The sequence below is a fragment of the Medicago sativa genome, chromosome 6, assembly GCF_051527215.1.
Source record: "Medicago sativa cultivar Bolivia chromosome 6, Bolivia_mono, whole genome shotgun sequence".
In the NCBI taxonomy this organism is placed as follows: domain Eukaryota; kingdom Viridiplantae; phylum Streptophyta; class Magnoliopsida; order Fabales; family Fabaceae; genus Medicago; species Medicago sativa.
The window spans coordinates 13,042,568-13,063,346 of NC_140754.1; the positions used below are offsets into that span (position 1 = coordinate 13,042,568).

Here is a 20,779-nt window from a genome sequence, read left to right on the forward strand (position 1 = left end):
TTATAAAAATAATTTTATTTTCAAAAACAATTTAGTTTTATACAAATTATGTCAATCTTTGGTGTTTTTTATTTTTTTGTACAGAAAAATATGAAGTTTTGTGTTTTTTATTTTGTTGTACTGAAAAATATGAAGCGGTGATTGTTGTGTTGAAAATGACACGAAAAGACAAAAGAAAAAAGGACAAATATATCGATATATAGTGAAAGGAAGATTGTCCATAAGCAAAGGCCATTGTCTAATAAACCCTAAAACACAATAAACCGACGCCGTTTGCTTTCTCATATCTTCTATTTCCTTTCCCACAAGCGTCCACTAGCGAAACTCTTCCGAAATCCATTGAAAAGGAAGAAGAAAACTTCTTTCAAATCTTCACAACAGTTTGTTATGGAAGAAACATGTTCATATTTACCTGATCATTGTTGGGAAATTGTCTTCAGATTCCTCATCATCAACGACAACAACCGTCATCACTATTTAAATTCTCTATCCTTAGTCTCCAAACAGTTCCTCCGCCTCACCAACGGTCTCCTATTCTCACTTACTGTCTACGATGAAACACGCCCTTTCGTTGTTCGCCTCTTCGAAAGGTTCACACACCTCAACTCCCTTGACCTCTCACACTACAACTGTGACCTCAACCAGCTTCTCCGTGCAATCTCTCGTTTCCCATTAAATATCACATCTCTTAATATCTCCAATAATCGGACCATTCCCGTTAATGGGTTACGAGCTTTCTCCAAACAGGTTACTACTTTGACCTCTCTCAATGCTTCCAACATTCAATCTCTTAAAAGCTCTCACCTGTTACTCATTGCCGATTGTTTCCCTTTGCTCAAACAACTCAACCTCGGTGAAAGTTTGAGCAACAATCACACAAATGCAATTCACTCTTTGTTATCCAAGTGTCGACATTTACAACATTTAGATCTTGATTGTAATTATTTTCTGAATGATCAACATGTTGCCAAGTTGACTTTGTTTCTTGCTGATTTGGTGTCTATAGACCTTAGTCTATGTCGCCACCTCACAGAAGTATCCTTGTTTTTACTAGTTAGAAATTGTCCTTCACTTAGTGAGATCAAAATGGAAAGCACAAGTATTGGGGAAGAGACTTCAGAGTATAATGATTCTTTGACAGATATTGGTGTATACCCTCAATTAAAGTCTCTCTATTTGGGTGAGAACTATTGGTTAAGTGACAAAAATCTCACAGTGTTTGCTTCTTCTTTCCCCAATTTGGAGTTGCTTGATTTGAGTTTTTGTAGTGATTGGACATCTGAAGGTATTTGTCACATTTTAAGGAGATGTTATAAGATTACACACTTGGACTTAACCGGATGTAATGCAGATGTGGACATATTTGAAATGAACTTTGTACTTCCCAAGCTACAGGTGTTGGACTTGTCAAGTACAGATGTTGAGGATGAAACACTCTATGCGATCTCAAAGAGATGTTCTCAGCTTTTGAAACTATCACTGATAGGTTGTGACTTGGTCACAGAGAAAGGAGTAAAAGATGTGGTTGAAAACTGCAAACAACTGAGAGAGATTGTATTGGAAGATTCTGACGTAAGTGATACTATTAGGGAACTGGCCATGGATGCCTTATTTGCTAGTGTTCTGAAATTTCTATGAACACTGTAAGTTTTCTTTGTATTAATATTTACTTCTCTAAGAAATAAATTTTTAAAATTGTCAACTTACAAAGGTACATTTACTAATCAGTCTGTTGTTTTTTATATTGAGTATTTGTAACCGAAGGATCTTGGGAAACAAAGATGTTTCCATGCTGCAATTGCATATAAAGTGATATGTTGTTTATATTTAGAACATATGACTTTCAATTTTTACAATATAGATTTTGAAATGCTCTTTAGCTGTAACTATCAAATAATACGATTTTGAGAGTTCGTAGTTTTCACCAACAATAGCTGTAAGGCCTTGGTGTGAACAATGATGTTGATGCATATTTTTGCCAGCCTTATTTGTTTGCAAATGAATTTTCTGCATCAATTACATGCTTTGTATTTGAGCCTTGGTGTATATATAGGTGAATTAACTAGTGGTAGCTGGTGGGTGTCTAGTCTGATACTAATATACATTAATAATATTGATGTAATAAAAGTAGTTCACTTGTTAATACATTTACATATATATTGGATTACCATGTTATTGATCTACAATTGTGGTAAATTTAACTTGGAGATCCTAATATCTTTGTATAGATTTTTCTCTCAGGAATCTAGATGGGTTTGTGTCCTTCTAATAACACATGTAATTTAGGTATATATGAATAGGATCAAAAGTCATTATGTTTATTTTCGCGGTTTTGATTGTTTAATAGGCATGGGCTTCACAGCAAATTGAGTGACATTTGAAAGAGAGGAAGTTACAGGAGATCAAGGGAAGATGGTCGATTTTCAGGAAATTTAAGCAAGTTTGGAATTAAACAAACAGCTAGAACTAGAAGATTTCAAAGCTCGATCAATCACCTAAATTTTTTTTTTTTGAGGGAAACCTAAAAAATTTATTTATTTTGTTCACTTTCTAATTCATTGTTTTGTAATGATTGTTGGAGCAAAAAGCCTGTCTTATTGGATTAAAGTGAAGTTGTCCATTGATCTGTCTTACTGATGATTGGGGTTACCTATGCTTTATTTGCTAACAAATTTGATGAAATGTATCGACCTTAGGTTAAGTCCAAGTTAAAAATGATTCTAGCTTACGACAGTTTCTAAATGAGAGAATTATTTGTTTCTTTTACCTTAAAATACGGATTTAGAAGTTTATAGGAGTTCATCACATTAATTGGCTCGACCATTAGACATGACCGAAAGTAAGATTAGCAAGTAATATAGACAATCCATATATTGTTATAGTAAAAGGCAAAGTACTTCTATTTCTTAGTAACTTGTCACCTGATTTTCTCATTACTTATTCCAGGAAAAAAAAAAAACTGGCCAAACTGAGCAATGTGAGGTATCTCCATGTGATATTACACCAGAATTGAACGTTTATCCCATCTACAGATACACCAGAATTGTATACACTAGAGATTCATATATATCGAGTTCAGTTTTGATAGAACCCGTAAAATCAAGATGCATGTGTGGAATGTGTTTGTGTCCACTATGTTGCCAATATCGAAGTTTTGCTATCTAGCTGCTTGGTCTTTATTTTTCAAGTCACTGTTGATTGTTTTTTTTTTTTTTTTATGCCTACAGGTTACTGGAGATCAAGGGAAGGCGGTTGCAGTTCAAAGAAATTTCCGCAAGTTTGGAATTGAAGAAATAACTAGAATCGAAAGGTTCCAAAGCACAATTGAGTGCCTAAATTTCCTTTATTTTATTATTATTGGAATAAGGTGTAGTTTTCCAAAAGGATTTGTTGAGTGGCAAATTTTACTAACCTCATTGTTACTGTTTAATCTGATTTCTGAGGTCACCTATGCTTTATTTGCTAATGAATTTGATGAAATGTATCAACCTTTGGTTAGGTCAAGGTTAACGTAGTTCCTACCTTATGATCAACAAATTTGTGCAACATTCCATGGCAATTTTCAAGCTTAATGTTGTATACCCTCATAGTATAGTTTATACAATATATATCGTAGCAAAAAATAAAAATCAATATGATGAGTGAACACTTGCAATTAGCACGATATTGCATGCCAGAACAGATTTAACTTTCTGGTTTGCCTAAACTCATCGCTACTTTATAAAAAAAAGCAAAGCATATGTAGAAACTAACATAAATAATGGAGCTTGTTGTAATAGAGCTCTAAGATGTAAAGAATTGAGAAGGTCTATTGAATGGGAACATCAAGTTAATTTGAATCGGACTATGAAACGGAACATTTGAAGACATGCATGGAAGACGAGTCAGAGAGAATTCCAATCGGACTAATATAGCATCACAAAGCTGCATCAAAGTCTGTTTTACTGCACTTGATCAGTTTTTTATGTATTAATTGTTTGCGAGTAAAATACCATTTGGATCATTGACCGGAAATTCATAGTTATTCCCAAACTAGTTTCCAGGTCCCTTTCAATGAATATAAAATTCACAATAATATCATAAACAATGACAAACATAAGTTTTAGCAACTACTAGTAAATTAACGCAATAAACAAATAGATAATTTTGTAGCAACAACTTGAATAAAACAGAAAACGCTAGTGGGATGAAAATAAAAGTTGAGAGTGTTTTGTGATCTGATGGATAGACATTTTATACACGTAGGCAATTTAGATGAGTTGGATCATTTCAAGGGTTCTAATTGTTGAGGTATCGATATATAGTCATAAATAGGTGTTTTTTTTTTTTTTTAAACAGCCAAATATATTAAAAAAGCCACAAACCCCACTCAAGATGAGCAAGGCTGCGCATAACAATTGTTACAGCAGAGGAATGAAAACAAAAACCCCAATAACAGCCCCTTACACCAGTAACAACAAAAACACCAAATAAATGACAGCAAAACTAGTGACAGAGAGCAATCCGCAATACACAGAGCCCACTCAGATTGCCAAAGCTTCCTAATGCCGCAACTAAAACCAAACAGTCACACTCCAAGAAAAAAACGGGGATTCCAACACCATTCATAATATAAGCACGTCGCAATTTTGAGCCTACTCAAGCTCCATTGCCTCGAAATCACCTTAAAAATCTGATCATTTCTCATCATCCAAACCACCCACACAACGGCGTGCCAAATTAGCCAAGCTCTTCGTCTAAGTTTTTTAAACCGCACCTCACTAAACCAACAAATAACATGAATAAATAAGTTCGGGGGCGTGATAAAATTAAAATTCAACCACCTCATCACCTCTGTCCACACCCTCGAAATCACCCCACAATGAAGAAATAAATGGTTAACGTTTCATCTTCACTATCACAAAACACACACCTTTTAGAATCCTCCACTCCCAGTAAGTGCCTTCTTGATAGGTTTACCTTGGTCGATATACGGTCAAGAAACAAGGTCCAAGAGAAAGCCAACACCTTGGATGGTGCCATACTCTTCCACAGATCTCTAAAAACCACCTCCTCCTCCGTCGACAAGCTTTCGTCTAAACGCCTCAAATTTTGTAAATAAGAAGACTTGACCGTAAACACTCCCACCTTATCCAGCTTCCACACCTATATATCAACACCCTCCCCTATCACCGCTCCCTCCAAACACAACAAAAGAGAGTTAAGCATATTCACCTCCCACGCAAAGAACTCTCTACGCCAAGAAAACCGCCACATACCACCGGCTACGGCGGATTCCCACAACTCCCCCACCTTCACCTCTTGAGTATTTGCTATGGAGAATAACCGCGGAAAAGTGACCATAAGCAGAACACTCGAGACCCACGTGTCCTTCCAAAACAATGTTCCCATTCCATCCCCCACCTTCCAAACCAACTCCCTATTAAACCATCTCACCCCCCCTTCCTCCTCTAAAGACACCACATCTTTCCACCAACGAGAAGCTAAAGACGGCCAAATTTCCCCCTCCAAACGGATTCTACTACTAACCAAAGGCCCATATTTGTCCTCTAACACCTCCTTCCACATTGACGCTTCATTATCATGAAGACGCCAACTCCACTTACCTAAGAGACTAATATTAGCCAAACTAATATCCCTCACGCCTAAGCCCCCTCTACTCTTAGGTTGGCACACTTTCCTTCACTTCACCCAACAAATCTTATTCACCCTATCGTAAACTCCACCCCAAAGGAACCTTCTTTGGATACAAACCACCTTCTTAATCACCTTAACAGGCATTTTCAAAAAAGAGAGATAGAAAATAGGTACCGAATTCAAAACCGAATTTAGAAGGACAATACGACCTTCCAAACTAATATAATTAATTATTCCCCCATGAGTTGAGTTTGGCATTAATTTTCTCCAACACCGGTTCCCATGTTGACAACTTCTTAGCATCCGCCCCTACCGGTAAACCCAAATAAGAAAAAGGAATAGAGGAGAGACTACAATTTAGGAGCAAGGAAGCCATCTCCATAACTCTGGCGCCACATTAACCCCCATAAGACAACTTTTGTGAAAATTTACCTTTAAACCCGAAGCCATCTCAAAACCCCTTAACACCGCCTTAGTAGTCCAAAGATTTTCATTTTCATTTCCCTAATACACAAAGTGTCATTGGCATATTGCAAATGTGAAATTACCGACCCACCCCTCTTCACTTCAAAACCTTTAAACAAATTCCGATTGACCGCATTATTCATAAGACCACTAAATCCTTCCGCCACTAAGAGGAATAAAAATGGCGCCAAGGGATCCCCTTGTTTCAAACCCCTTTGGATATCAATTTCCTTCGTTGGACTACCATTTATCATAATTAACATGCTTCCTCCAAAAACACATGACTTCATCCAAGCTATCCACTTGGCATGAAATCCCACCCTCCTAAGCATATACTCTAAGAAGCTCCAATCCACTGAATCATAAGCTTTCTCAAAGTCCACCTTAAGAATAAGGCACGGGTCATATCGAAGGCAATATTTGACAGTAACATGTAACAAAATAGTTTAGTTGAATGTCATAATTGTTCTAATTAAATTCATAATATTAATTATCATAGACATTGGTACTGTACCATATCATATTATGTCCATGACCTCGACCTTGATATTGTAACATGACATCGACCCGACACAGATTTTGATCTTTTAATTGGAATGAACAATAAATGCGATTATCATTGAAATTAGGAACATAATTTGACAAACATAATAGCGAGACGGGTTAAGATTTAAGTAATAGCAAGACGAGTTAAGCTTTATTAATAAGTGATAGGGTTAATATTGTAAAATTAAGCAGAGAAATTAGGGTAAATCTAGTGCAAAATATTCCTTACGGGTTAACTTTAAGTAATAAGAGATAAGAGATAATAGAAGAGATATGGTTAATATAGTAAAATTAAGCAAATAAATTAGGGTAAATCTAGGGCAAAATATTGCTTACGAGTTAACTTTTAAGTAATAAGAGATAATAGAAGAGATAGGGTTAATATAGTAAAATTAAGCAGAGAAATTAGGGTAAATCTAGGGCAAAATATTGCTTACCGGTTAACTTTAAGTAATAAGAGATAAGAGATAATAGAAGAGATAGGATTAATAAATTAGGGTAAATCTAGGGAAAAATATTGCTTATGGGTTAACTTTAAGTAATAAGAGATAATAGAATAGATAGGGTTAATATAGTAAAATTGAGCAGAGAAATTAGGGTAAATCTAGGGCAAAATATTGCTTACGGGTTAACTTTAAGTAATAAGAGATTCATGGTTAAGGGGTGAAAACATCATAGTTTTTGCTTCCATTTCCCCCAATTTGTAGTTTCTTGATTGTCATTGGTGTAATCGCATTTCTGAATGTATTTGTCAAGTTTTAAGGAGATGTTGTAAGATTAAGCATTTGAACATAGTTGCTAGATAAGGTTAAGTTTACAATCACATATGTTGTCCCATCATATGACCTAGAATCAATTAACTATTTTGCTAGTCATCAAAAGTTAATTGGTACCATAGATTTCACGTTGTTTGCCAGATATGAAAACATACGATGTAGGACTTGTAAAAATATAATTGAATTTTAGAAAGTATATAATCAACTAAGAGAATACATTGAATGCTTAGCTATACCATGGTCTAATCTCAACACAATTTGTTTTTCATATCTTTAATCCTTTTTACTCTCTTACCAAACAAACTCTTTCAATCATTTATTTACTTACTGCTGTGAAAGAATACAAAAAAAGTCCTCTTATAATCTACGCATCATTTTGATGCAAGTACATACTCTTGACTTACTTAAAAAAATAATTAATATAATACAGTTATTTCATTTCTAATTAGAAAATATAAAAAAATCACTAATTGATTAGTGACTATTAAAAAAATAATTAATATAATACAGTTATTTCATTTCTAATTTAGAAAATATAAAAAAAATCAACTAATTGATTAGTGACTAACAATTGTCTTGTGTATGAATAATGAAGTGTAAAAAAACCAACATAACTTTTATGGTGACTTTCACTTGTACTGCTGAAAGAGACTCAATGTGAATTCCCTCTTTTCTTTGGATCGTCCAAAATTTCATATAACATTCAACTTTCTACCATTACTCATTGCACTTTCTACAGAAAGCAAAGCCTCTATTCACATCAATCCAATCACATATGAAAAGTAACACCATAGTACAAAAACTTTTAAAAACATAGTGTTTGACACCTAGAAATACACAAAACAGAGATTATATTAATAAAATTTTGAATTAAACAAGAACCATTGTCTTCCAACTTAAATTCAAATTACGAATGAAATTTTACAAACTTCTAAAATAGATAAAATACTTTTAAAACTATTTAATAAATATTTTTTTTAACTTAAAAAAGTTATAAGTATTCATTTGTTACCGATTAAAATAGAAGTGACTTTGACATTCAATATTTGATATATTATTTCTTAGAGATTTTGGGCCCGTTTGTTATAGTTTTTTTTTTTTTTGAAAAGGTCTGTTTCGAAGAGAAAGTCGGAAGAACAAGTGAGAGAGGTCAAAGTTGTAATATTTTGGGAGAAATCTCTCAGCCCATTTACGGGAAAGGTGTTGTAGCCGCTGGAGACAATGAGCGATGTGAGTTTCTTCAACGGGAAACAAGAGATTAAGTGAAAAACGTTGTCGAAGTCAATGCCGTGGTTGAGCCTAAGGGAAGTGAGGTTGGTGAACCTTTTGAATAGGCGTTTGAGGAAAGGGACTCTTGAGGGATAGATAGTGAATGAGAATATATGAGAGTTTGTTATGGAGAGGAAGTGTTTGGAGACCAGGGATAGAGATTTCAAACAACGACAACCATGGTCGTCGTTAACGATGAATTGGATAATAGATTCCCAGCAATCATCAGGTAAATATGAATATGAATATGATCTCTTCTTCTTTTTCATTGAAAGTGAATCGTATGAGCGTTTCCTTTTCATATATTGTTGACGCTGGTTCCGATTGATGATTTTAGGGTTTATGTTTCAGGTTTCGGATCAAATTGGGGTAGTAAATTAAATACTGTTATATATATATATATATATATATATATATATATATATATATATATATATCCTTATTTATTATTTTGTTAAGTCTGTAGCTACTTAACCTAATTTTTTCCCACCACTAATCCCTTATTAGGTTTGCAACAACTCAATCCTAAAATTTTGGCTCTAAATTTGCATCATTAAATGCTAATCCTCAACCCTATAATTTTGGCTCTAAATTTGCATCATTAGTTTGTGATTATCCATGCTACCTCAACCAAAACCCTAATATTTTCCTCTTTTTTTTTTTTTTACCTATACATTCATATATCTCAAGGTTCGCATTAAACCTTTCTCTCATCCTTCTTTGTTTACTTTATCTTATAGCATTCAGATAGAATCTATAGAAGAAATTGAATATATCCAAAACATTAGTGTTTATTACATTTGTTATTTTTGCTGTTATTTTTAGTCCTCACAGGCATAAAGATAGGCTATGGTAAAGAAAGATTATTTTGATTGGAACAAATTTAAAGAAGCAAAAGTAATATTTATACCACGGGATACCAATTATTTCATCTCTTATACTTTACTTTTATATATTACAGTCTATTCGACTCGTTCGGCGCACGGGTCAACAATATATATATATATATATATATATATATATATATATATATATATAGGGATAGGATCAAATGACACCATGGTGTCGAATTAAATTTGACACCAAATCATAACCATTAATCCAACTTTAATCCGACGTCTCTCATCAATTTATTAAATGCTCACATACATACTTGATCTAAATTTTAATTTTAGAAACAATTTATTCTTTCTTTTTTTGATTATTTATTTACCATTTGATTTTTCCTTACAATTTTTTTTTTTTTTTTGAGATTCTATTTACTAATCTTTGTTCAATCATCTTTGTATCCCCTTTGTATTGGCTACTCTTTCATTTGTTGCATGGTAGTATTCTTGAGTTCATGCTGCTAATATTCTTGTATCCGATGTTCTAGCATTTGTGTTTTGCTTTCGCTTAGTAGGATATGTTCTTTTTAATTTTTTGGTGCAATTGTTCTGGTGCTCTTTATAAATCAATTTTCTTTGGATTCTTCTAAGAAAAATAAAAATAAAAAAGGTTAATAGGAATAAAGAAATAAGGATGTTAAGCCCTTAAAAAATGACAGTGAATAGGGTGAGAATTGGGGGTTTGAGAGAGATATTGAGTTGGCTTTTTTTATTCCAATTATACCCTTCAACAAATTTTTATATAATAATATGATATTGTTGATTTTATTAAAAAAGATAAAAAAAATTGTTATATTATTGTTGTCATTGAAAATATAAATATGGTTTGTAAAGTCTGTTATACTTATAATTTGTTATCTATATCAAAAAATTTATATAAAATATCGTTTGTAATTTACACGCAAATTAAAAATATTCCCTCACCTTCCCTCCCCTCCAAAACTCTCGAACCAAACAGACTCTTAATCTCATGTATCCATCTTCATAGATATGGATCAATGTTTTGTGGGTTCTCTGGCTTATTTAGGGGATTTGAAACGGCCGTAGACAACCCTCTGGACGGGTTGATACACTAATATTAAATTCGTCCCCATGGGTAATAATATTGTGTTGCTCTGGTGACCGATTGAAGGTGAACTAGTGAGAGTGATGAAGAAAAACCAAAAATGGTGGTTAGGATGATAATCTTGTGTTGCTCTGGTGAACTAGTGAGAGTGATGAAGAAAAACCAAAACTGGTGGTTAGGAAATTTCTGAGAGTTTGTTCCTCGGTGTTCGACGACGATGGAGACTTTAAGGGCTGTGTGGGTCAAGACCTTTCGTATTCCTTTGCACATTTGGGATATACATGAAATGGTGCACCTAAATTAACATAATCTCCAATGTACGAAGACCATTACAAACTACATACTATGGTTATTCATTACTTTGAGTGGATAAAACGTTAATAGTTAAACTTTCATTAAACGTTCCTTAAATTAATAGTTAAGCTAATGGTGTGCTCACGAGTTAGTCAGGTAGTCCCATATAATCCTAGCCTCCACAATTATTCTCATGTACGGTCATGTATCTGGCAAATGTTAGCAAATGAAATGCAATGAATTTCATCCTTAAAAAAATTAAAATTAGTGAATTTGAAAACTTGGGAGAAGTAAATTTGTGAATTAGTGAATGTGAAGTAGAACACATCTCATATTTCTCCAAATTTATAGTTAATATATCTTTAATTGATAGGATTCTAGGAGTAATTACATCACAATTTAATCACTTCCGAATTCGCGTGAGCTGCTAATTTAAGTTTCCCCGCCATCATGTACACATCTTGATGCTAGCATATTGATGACAGTTCGTCATATCATATTTTTTAGAGTCTTTTTAAATAAGTTTTGATTGTATTTTTATTAGTTTAGTAATTAATTTAAAGTCCTTTTAAATAAAATGTCATGTCCTTGTTTATTGAGTCAAGTAGTGTATTGTTACTATTATTGTCAATTAGTATGACATATTCTTAAGTTTAAAGAGAATGAGAAACAACTAATATTTTGCCACTATTGTGCCACTGGTCTAGCCTAAGAAGAAAGAGAGGTATGAATATAAATATCATTATGCATAATTAAATAACAATGGGGTTTGACCAAGTGAGAAGGTTGACCCGAATTGGGAGAAAGTAAGGCTGCCGCACAACAAAAAGGAAAGAGCCACACGTTTTGGGAGAGTTCTTTTTGTACAGGAGCTACACAACAGCAAAAGAGGAGGGTCACGTTCTTCTTGTACAGGTAGCATATTTTTTGGGAGAATTTTGGTTTGGCATTTCTAGAGAAACACAAAGCAAGGTAGTTAGGAGTAGATTCAACCCAAGATTTGTTGAGACATCATGGATCTAGGCATTGAATCTTCATCTTTTCTTCATCCTTTGCAAAGCTATCATAGATATATGTACCTACATCTACTCTTGTGGTTTTGAGGTATTCATACAAGCTATTATGTAATCTTTTGATCTTTTAATATATGGTTCTAGTTATTTATTCAATATTGTTGTTATTCTTGCATTTAATGTTTTATTGAGATCTAAAATGATATGGACACATACTTTTGAATATAGAAATAGAATAACAATCTATCTTAAGTTATCACTCTAGACATGAATGTTAATATTTGATAATCACTTTTAATCTAGAACTTAATGTTTTTGGGTCATTTAATCGGTTGGAAATCGTCGATTAAACGATCCGATCGACTTTGTGCTCGTTTAAATGTTTGGAAAATCGATATTTAAACGATCCCTTAGAAATAATGATATCATTTGGACACGAATGATAATGTCGAGTGATTGTGATAATATCGTTTAAAAAGCTAGAATCTGTTATTTGATCGAAAGATTGCAGTTGTTACGCTTGGTTGAGTGTCTCTGACCCCAAGCGAAATGGTCATATAACTTCTCTATTTATTTTATGTCAAATAGATTATATAGTTTATGTAACGCCCCGTTTTTCAGCACCAAAAATTGTGTCTGTTTTTTTTTAAACGAACAAAAGAATAAATAAAACCTTTATAAACTCAAGTCATAGAGTTTTATTCACAAAATACATTAAAGGTTCCTTTTCAAAATGAAGGTCTGAGTTATATAGAGCTTTGTATGACGATTGATCAAATTATAATAAACGATTACATCCCTACGCAGAGGGAAAATTTCCTAACAAAAGTACTATCCAAAATTAAAAGACTACTAAGCTGATCTCTAACTCTATAACAAAAAGTTGGGTACTAGATCCACCAATTCTATCAAGCCTAAGGCTTTGTACCTACTAACTATGTGAGTATGTTACCCTTAAATGTGACCTGTCCTGACGCCGGGTCGAATCCCCAAAAGGTAGTAGTCCAGATATCAGGGAAGCTGAACTTCGTCGTCTTAGATGGAAGCGTCCGAGATCCCATGGTTTCGTCGTAATCTATGGCATATGGCCCACACATCCACTGAAAGGGTCACCATTTCCGAAAATAACATATACAGGAAACATAAACAGAGAAAGCATTATACGTGAATTAGAGATCTCAATCTAACTCAGGTACATAAACAAGTATAAAAAGGTGATCATAATAAAGATAATTAAGACTCGAATCCTAATGCAATGCCTATATGCCGATGCATATGATTCCGGAATTAATACCGCTCCGCAGAGGGTTGTGGCAACTCCACTAGGGAGATGAGTATCTACTCATCTATCAGACTCAATGATCCACTACGGGATAAGGTGGTTTTAAAACACACCCCGTGCCACCTCTCCGGTGTGCACCTCGTGACTCCTCTCTGGTGGTCACGTAACTATGAATGCATGGACATATTATTTTCACCAGGTATGTGGACTTTTAGTCACATGTTACTACTTAACTATACCATGAACAATTGTTTTCTCATGCATAAATGATCACGTATATATTTTCATTTAATCAGCTTGAAATTTACAAGAAAACACATATGAAAAAGAGCAGATATACAAAACAAATTAGCATGTATAAGTATATCTAAAAAGTGGATAGGGCCCTTACCTCGAATAGCTTTTCATCCACACAAATATGTTTATTGTCCCTTTAATTTCTTTTAGTCATGAAAGTCCCTCCAAGTAAATGTTACAATAAAAGGCGCCTTTTATTGTAACAGCCCTGCAGGGTGGGTCCCGCATGCACACCTCGGTGGCACCGGCCTCGCCTAACGACCCCCGACACTATTACTCACAAGCTTAATCACTACCCCCCTAGTAGTCTTTTCTTTTTGCCTCCCGTGGGAATGCATTGAACTAGTACTTATCCCCAGGTACTAGGTTCGATTCCCACGGGAGGCAAAAACACTACTAGGGGGTAGTGATTAAGCTTGTGAGTAATAGTGTTGGGGGTCGTAAGGCGAGGCCGGTGCCACTGAGATGTGCATGCGGGACCCACCCTGCAGGGCTGTTACAGTTTACACAAACACACATTTTAAATTCATACAGTTAGAACAATATTGATGTTGAATGGCTTGAATATCGCGCTAGTCCCTGTGGAGACGACATACACAAAAATACTTACTTTTGATTAATAGAAAAATACTACATCAAAATGGCGCCGTTGCCGGGGACTGGCGTTTAGATATTTTAAGCATCACGACAATTTGTATTGTTTTGAGCATTTGTATATAATTTGTAAATATTTTTTGCTATTATATAGTTGTTTGCACTAACCCCTCTTTGGTATACAAAGAAAAATTTCTTGTTAGTTATATCAGTTTCATATTGAAGAAGTGATGATTGTTGTAGAGAGAAAGGAACAGTTACTTAACAAGGAAGAATTATGTGAACAAGAGGGGAAGAAGGTATTTCTATTTGATAAAAAAAAAAAAAAAAAAGATGGACAGAAAGAAAATCAAAAATCAAAGTCCACATAATTCGTTTTTTTTTTCAATAACTCGTATTTGTCAATTGTGTCAGTTGAACTTTTAATTGTTGTGTTATTTATTTGGATAACTCAGTGTAACCCTTGTTATGTAATTGAATCTGAACTTGTTTATTATTGAAGAATTTGCTTGTTTATTGACTTTTTCCATTTTAGTAACAATTTTGTATTCAAACGGTATTCCAAAAGTTCATAAGGAGGGAGTGACTTGAAATTCAAAGGCGAAGTGTATGGCATATGTGTAGGTAGTCACAACTCCCAGAAATCTAACACTGTAAGGTTCATAGCTAAATTTTATTTTTCAATTTACTTATATAGAGTGTTCCGTGCAACTACATTTCTAGAACTTGCATTGTTTTTTTATTGTTGATTGGTCTTTGTCATTTACACACTGAGGCGAAATTGCTTGGTCCTGTGATGTTAGCCAATATATTTTACTAGCTGTAATAAATGTGGTCAAAGTATAGTTGACCTAGATTTAAAGAAGATTCGAACAGAGTGTTGTATTGAAAGCAAATATGGGTTCGAAGATGGTAGAAGACTTCGATAAAGCAGTTTTCGAAGGTGGTTATCAACGGTTATTCTTTAAGTCAGTTTGTATTTTAAGTTTGTTTTCAAATAAGTAAAACTGTCGACTTGTGGCAGTTGTAGTTTGAATTTCAAAGAAGTGTAGTTATTTCTAGACTTAGTATAAATAGTAGTTTTTCATAGGAAAAACAGGTCACAATTCCATCATACAAACTTACACTCAAAGTATCCGTATGGAAGCGAGAAACGAGTCACAAGTTGCAATGTATGAATCTGTGTACCAACTCTTATTTAATCAATGCAATTTACCCTTTTTTCTTTAAGTGTTCTTGCACTTTACTTTGTTAAGTTCGATTGAGTTCAAGTGGATTGAATTCGATTGTTTTTATTGTATTTCTTATATTTTCGACACCAAAACACAGAATTTCTAACAACAAGAACAAACACAATATGTCCTAAGATTTACTGGTTGATCTTGCAAGTTACCATGTGTAAACCAGCGGTTGTTTACGAAAATCCAACGTAAACAAATTGGCACACCCAGTGGGACTGTTTGTGTTTTTTGTTTATAGTTTTTGTTAGAGTTTCTTTTAATTCTGGTTTGTTTTGTTGTGTATGCAATTAAGAAACAAGAAATTGCTTCTTAATATGACACGCGCTAACAACCAAAAGAAAACAAATCCAACATCTTCAAATGAAGATGTGGATCAAGTGACGGTTGAAGATGATGTTTCATCCCCAGGGAATGTTAGAACATCACAGGCTGTTCCGATTAGTAATACAGTCACTCAAACATCGTCTCAGGCCATGCCTTCGATGGCCACAGTAATTTCTCAAGCCATACCTTCGATGGTTACCCAAACTTCCCATGATTATCCAAATAATACTTCTATTCAAGGAGTTTGGGATCATAGATCAATGCCATATGGTATGCCATCATCATTGATGCAAGGCTTACAAACTAGTGGTAATATGTTTTCAGAGAATTTAAATGTATCATTACCACAACTTTTTGGTCCTGGGATATCTACAACATATAGAAGTTCCCAACAAAATTTAACCAACGCTTCTATGGCTGCCATTAGGCAAACTATGGAAGAAACTAATCATGATATGGTTAATATGATGACCCAACAAATTGGTACTGTCATAAATCCTTTAATTCGAGACACCAATACTAGTTATCAACGGTTGTCTGATCAAATGGAAAGAATTGCCAATTTCTTTGGCGCTCCACCAATCCAAAATACCCAATTGCCTCAAAATCGAAATTTGAGGGCAATTGAAATAATTGCTGATGAACCAGTGGTTCGAAATCATGAAAATATTGTCCAACCACAAGTAGTACAACCACAAGTTCAGGCAGAACCTGAAAGACAACCCATTTTGGTTAACAGAAACCAAGATGCCGATCAAGTGGTTTTACAAGCCCGTCGAAACAATTTCGATGGTCAGAATAATATAGCGGGTATTGTCGAGGCTTTGTTAGCCCAAAATGGTTTGAATATGGGTTTACATAGACCAAATTTTGTGTCTCCTTTGTCTGAGTATGTTTTAGACGCTGAATTGCCTAGAAATTGGAAAATTCCGAAGTTTACCAAATTTGCTGGAGAAACTAATGAATCTACTGTCGAACACATTGCTAGGTTTCTCATGGAAGCAGGAAATATTGCAGAAAATGAAAATTTGAGAATGAAATATTTCCCAAGTTCTTTGACAAAAAATGCTTTTACTTGGTTTACAACTTTACCTCCTCACTCAATTTATAGTTGGAACCAATTAGAAAAAGCCTTTCATGAACAATTTTACATGGGTCAATCTAAGATTAGTCTGAAAGAATTGGCCAGTGTTCGACGTAAAAGTCATGAGACAATCGATGATTATCTCAATAGGTTTCGTCTCCTTAAGGCTAGATGTTTTACTTCTGTTCCAGAATATGAATTGGTCGAAATGGCTGCTGGTGGCCTCGATTATTCTGTTCGAAAGAAATTAGATACCCAGTACCTAAGAGACATGGCCCAATTGGCAGACAGAGTTCGACAAGTTGAAAGACTTAAAGCTGAAAAAACTAGAACTCATAACAAATTTCCTAAAAAGGAAAAAATTGCCTATATAGAAACAGGAGATAGTGAATCCGAATTTGATTGGGGTTTAGATATCATTGAAGACAATGATATAAACCTAGCAGAATTAAAAGATGGACCTCCATATGCTTGTAAAATGTTGAGGCCATCCAATGGAAAAAATCCTGAAGATCCCAAGAGTGACAAATATCCTTCTAAAACTTATACTTTTGATATTACTAAAAGTGATGAAATCTTTGATCTTTTAGTTAATGATGGCATAATATTAGTGCCACCTAATATGAAGTTGCCTCCTTTGGAACAAAGGAAGAAAAGAGGATTTTGTAAATTCCATGGTTTTTTAGGTCATAACTTATCTCGATGTACTCGTTTCAGGGATTCTGTACAAAAAGCTCTTGACGAAGGGAGGCTGAAATTTGGAGAGAAATCAAAACAGCAAGTGGATGGAGATCCTATGAAAAAGGCAGAGTCCATGTTTGCTGATGTTTCTGCCAATGTGGCAGAATCCATGTTTGCTGGTATTTCTATCAATATGGTGGAAATTTCAGATAATATTGATACAGAAATGGTTACTGAGGACCATCAAATTGAAGAGCCAGTAGTTACTGAAGATCAATTGGCCAAGGAAATGGAGAAAGCATATCCAAAGGCTGAAGAAGATTTGGTTGATTTTTTAAACCGATGTAAAATATCTAACACCAATGCTATGCTTTGTCCTCGATGCAGTGCAGTGTTCGATAAAGAAGCTGCAAAAGCAGTTGAAGGATATCAACCTCAAACAAAACGTAAAGGAGGGTGGTTCGAGAACCGTTCTAAATTTGGCTTTAACAAAAGAGGTGTTCCTTACAAGATGAAAAATTCAGAGAAGTATCAAGTGAAGAATCATAAGAAGACGTTCGTTCCTTCATCGAAGTCTCCTATTGATACTTGGGTTTTCTCTGGGGGCAAGAAAACTGGTCATTCTGCGCCTCCAGCACCACCAACAAAATGGGTAAAAAGAGCTGTCAAAGTTCCGGACCAACCGGAGAGTTCTAATCCTAACAAGTATGCTTACAAAAATAACTATAAAGGTAAGAATCCTATGACTAGAACTCAATGGCGCCATTTTCAACGCCAGAAAAAGGAAGGAGTTTTGAAAGATGTCACTAATGATGACAAAAGTAAGGGAAAACAACCAATAGTTTTCGAAATGGTTAAAAAACCAGCTACTGAAAGAATTTTCCCGCCATTATCTTCTGCTTTAAACATCCCCAAAGGGGATGATGATATTCTAACTTCTACTTTTTCAGATTCTGAACCAAGTCTTGACATTATATGTGTGGTTTCTGTACTACCAATTGAATATGCGTATGATGTATCTTCGAAAACCAATCATGATGATGAATGTGATTTCACTGAGGAAATGGCTCGTCATAGGCCTCTGTGTTATTATGTTATGAATAATGGCTGCATCGAAGATCAACATGCAGTGTTCGAGAAACCTGATGATAGCATGAAGCTTCATTTAAAGCCTTTGTTTATTCAAGCTAAGTTAAATGGTGTTGGAATTAACAAAATGTTAGTAGATGGTGGTGCTACTGTTAATCTCCTACCACAATCTTTTCTAAGGAAACTTGGTATTTCTGAATGTGATTTGAAACCACATAATGTAGTGCTCACTAATTATGAGGGCTCTACTGGACAATCTCTTGGTGCTATCGAACTAGAATTGGTAGTAGGAAGCATAACCAGAGCAACTGTGTTTTTGGTAGTTCCTTCTAAAGCCAATTTCAATGCATTATTAGGAAGGGAATGGATCCATGCTGTAGGTGCAGTTCCTTCTACAATGCATCAAAGGATTGTGATTTGGAGGAAAGATGGTTTGGTAGAGAATATTGAGGCTGATCAGAGTTATTATTTCAAAGCTGAAGTTGATAATCAAGATATCAACAAAAAGAACTTTGACAAACAGCTTCAATATATTGCACCATTCATGGAAAATGATGCATCAAGTTCTATGACTAAAGAAGAAAAATTCTTTGTAAAACTTGCACCAGAATGGGGTTTTCGTTGGAAAACTGCATTCGATGATGACTTCGTAGTGGTGAACAATGAAGATTGCCATGAGAAGATACCTGTAAAGGAAAAAGATTTGCTGAAGACAAGAAGTACTTCGTACAAGAGGGTTACTGATGACCAAGAATATTCAGCAAATGGAATCTCACCAACTGGGTGGGATATCAATAATTGATCGATGGTTGAGCCCAGCATATGGGAAAAGATTACGGCTTATGTAGCCGAGAAAAACTTCGATTTGGCTGAAACAGCCAAAGAAGAAGAGGTCTTCGATGCTTCAGTAGAAAATAATTCTGATGACCTCATTGATGATAAAAAATTAGACTGTATTTATGATGATGAACCTTTGGGTTTTGAAGAAGATCCAATGGGATCTACAATAAAAATGAAGGCCCAAGATCCTCTTGAAGAAGTGGATATAGGAGATGGTTCTGTAAAAAGACCAACATACATAAGTTCAAAGATTCCTAAGAGCTTCAGAGATCGAATTGTGGCGCTGTTGAAAAATTACAAGGATTGCTTTGCTTGGGATTATCATGAAATGCCTGGTTTGAGTAGAAAGGTAGTAGAATTGCAATTGCCAATCAGGACAGACAAGAAACCAGTGAAGCAAATTCCAAGAAGGTTTGCACCAGAGATTCTACCAAAAATAAAAGAAGAGATCGAAAGACTCCTCAAATGTGGCTTCATCAGACCTGCAAGGTATGTTGATTGGTTAGCTAATGTAGTTCCTGTTAAAAAGAAAAATGGAAGTATAAGAGTTTGTATTGATTTTAGAGATTTAAATCTCGCCACTCCTAAAGATGAATATCCTATGCCAGTAGCAGAAATGTTGCTAGATTCTGCAGCAGGTTTCGAATATTTGAGTATGCTTGATGGTTATTCAGGTTATAATCAAATATTTATTGCTGAAGAAGATGTTTCTAAAACAGCATTTCGATGCCCAGGGGCATTAGGATGTTATGAGTGGATAGTAATGCCATTTGGTCTTAAAAATGCTGGTGCTATATATCAAAGAGCAATGAATTCAATGTTTCATGATTTTATTGAAGATTTTATGCAAATTTACATTGATGATATTGTTGTGAAATCATCTTCTGAAAACAAACACTTAGAACATTTACGTTTATCATTCGAAAGGATGAGACAATATGGATTAAAAATGAATCCATTAAATTGTGCGTTTGGTGTTTGTGCAGGTGATTTTTTAGGATTTGTTGTCCATAAAAAGGGCATCGAAATCAATCAAAATAAGACTAAAGCTATAATGGAGGCTAAAGCACCCTCTACCAAAAAAGAGTTGCAGTCTTTATTAGGCAAAATAAATTTCCTCAGAAGATTTATATCTAATCTAAGTGGCAGAGCGCAAGCATTCTCGTCATTACTTCGATTAAAGAAAGAGGAAATTTTTAGATGGGAGCCTGAACACCAAAAGGCATTTGAAGACATAAAGTCATATTTATCTAATCCTCCTATTCTTTCACCTTTGTTGAAAGACAAAAAGATGAAGTTATACATAGCATCATCTGAAAGAACTATAGGGAGTATGTTAGCACAAGAGGATGAAAATGGTGTAGAAAGAGCCATTTATTATCTTAGTAGAGTTT

At 34.6% G+C, this 20,779-nt stretch overlaps 3 protein-coding genes across 3 annotated transcripts; 2 read left to right on the forward strand and 1 right to left on the reverse strand.

Annotated features, from left to right (window-relative positions):
* Positions 1-387: 387 nt before the first annotated feature.
* LOC146912963 (uncharacterized) lies at positions 388-1,638 on the forward strand. The gene has a single exon (XM_085720821.1). The coding sequence runs from the start codon at positions 388-390 to the stop codon at positions 1,636-1,638; it is 1,251 nt and encodes a 416-aa protein (XP_085576947.1).
* A 3,507-nt stretch (positions 1,639-5,145) lies between these two features.
* LOC146912964 (uncharacterized) lies at positions 5,146-13,014 on the reverse strand. The gene is made up of 4 exons (XM_085720822.1): positions 12,919-13,014; positions 6,186-6,485; positions 6,070-6,141; positions 5,146-5,556 (listed from the first exon to the last, which is right to left on the reverse strand). The coding sequence occupies exons 1-4, from the start codon at positions 13,012-13,014 to the stop codon at positions 5,146-5,148; spliced, it is 879 nt and encodes a 292-aa protein (XP_085576948.1).
* Positions 13,015-16,236: 3,222 nt separating this feature from the next.
* LOC146912965 (uncharacterized) lies at positions 16,237-17,858 on the forward strand. Its single transcript, XM_085720823.1, has 2 exons — positions 16,237-17,781; positions 17,844-17,858. The coding sequence occupies exons 1-2, from the start codon at positions 16,237-16,239 to the stop codon at positions 17,856-17,858; spliced, it is 1,560 nt and encodes a 519-aa protein (XP_085576949.1).
* The last annotated feature ends 2,921 nt before the right edge of the window (positions 17,859-20,779 follow it).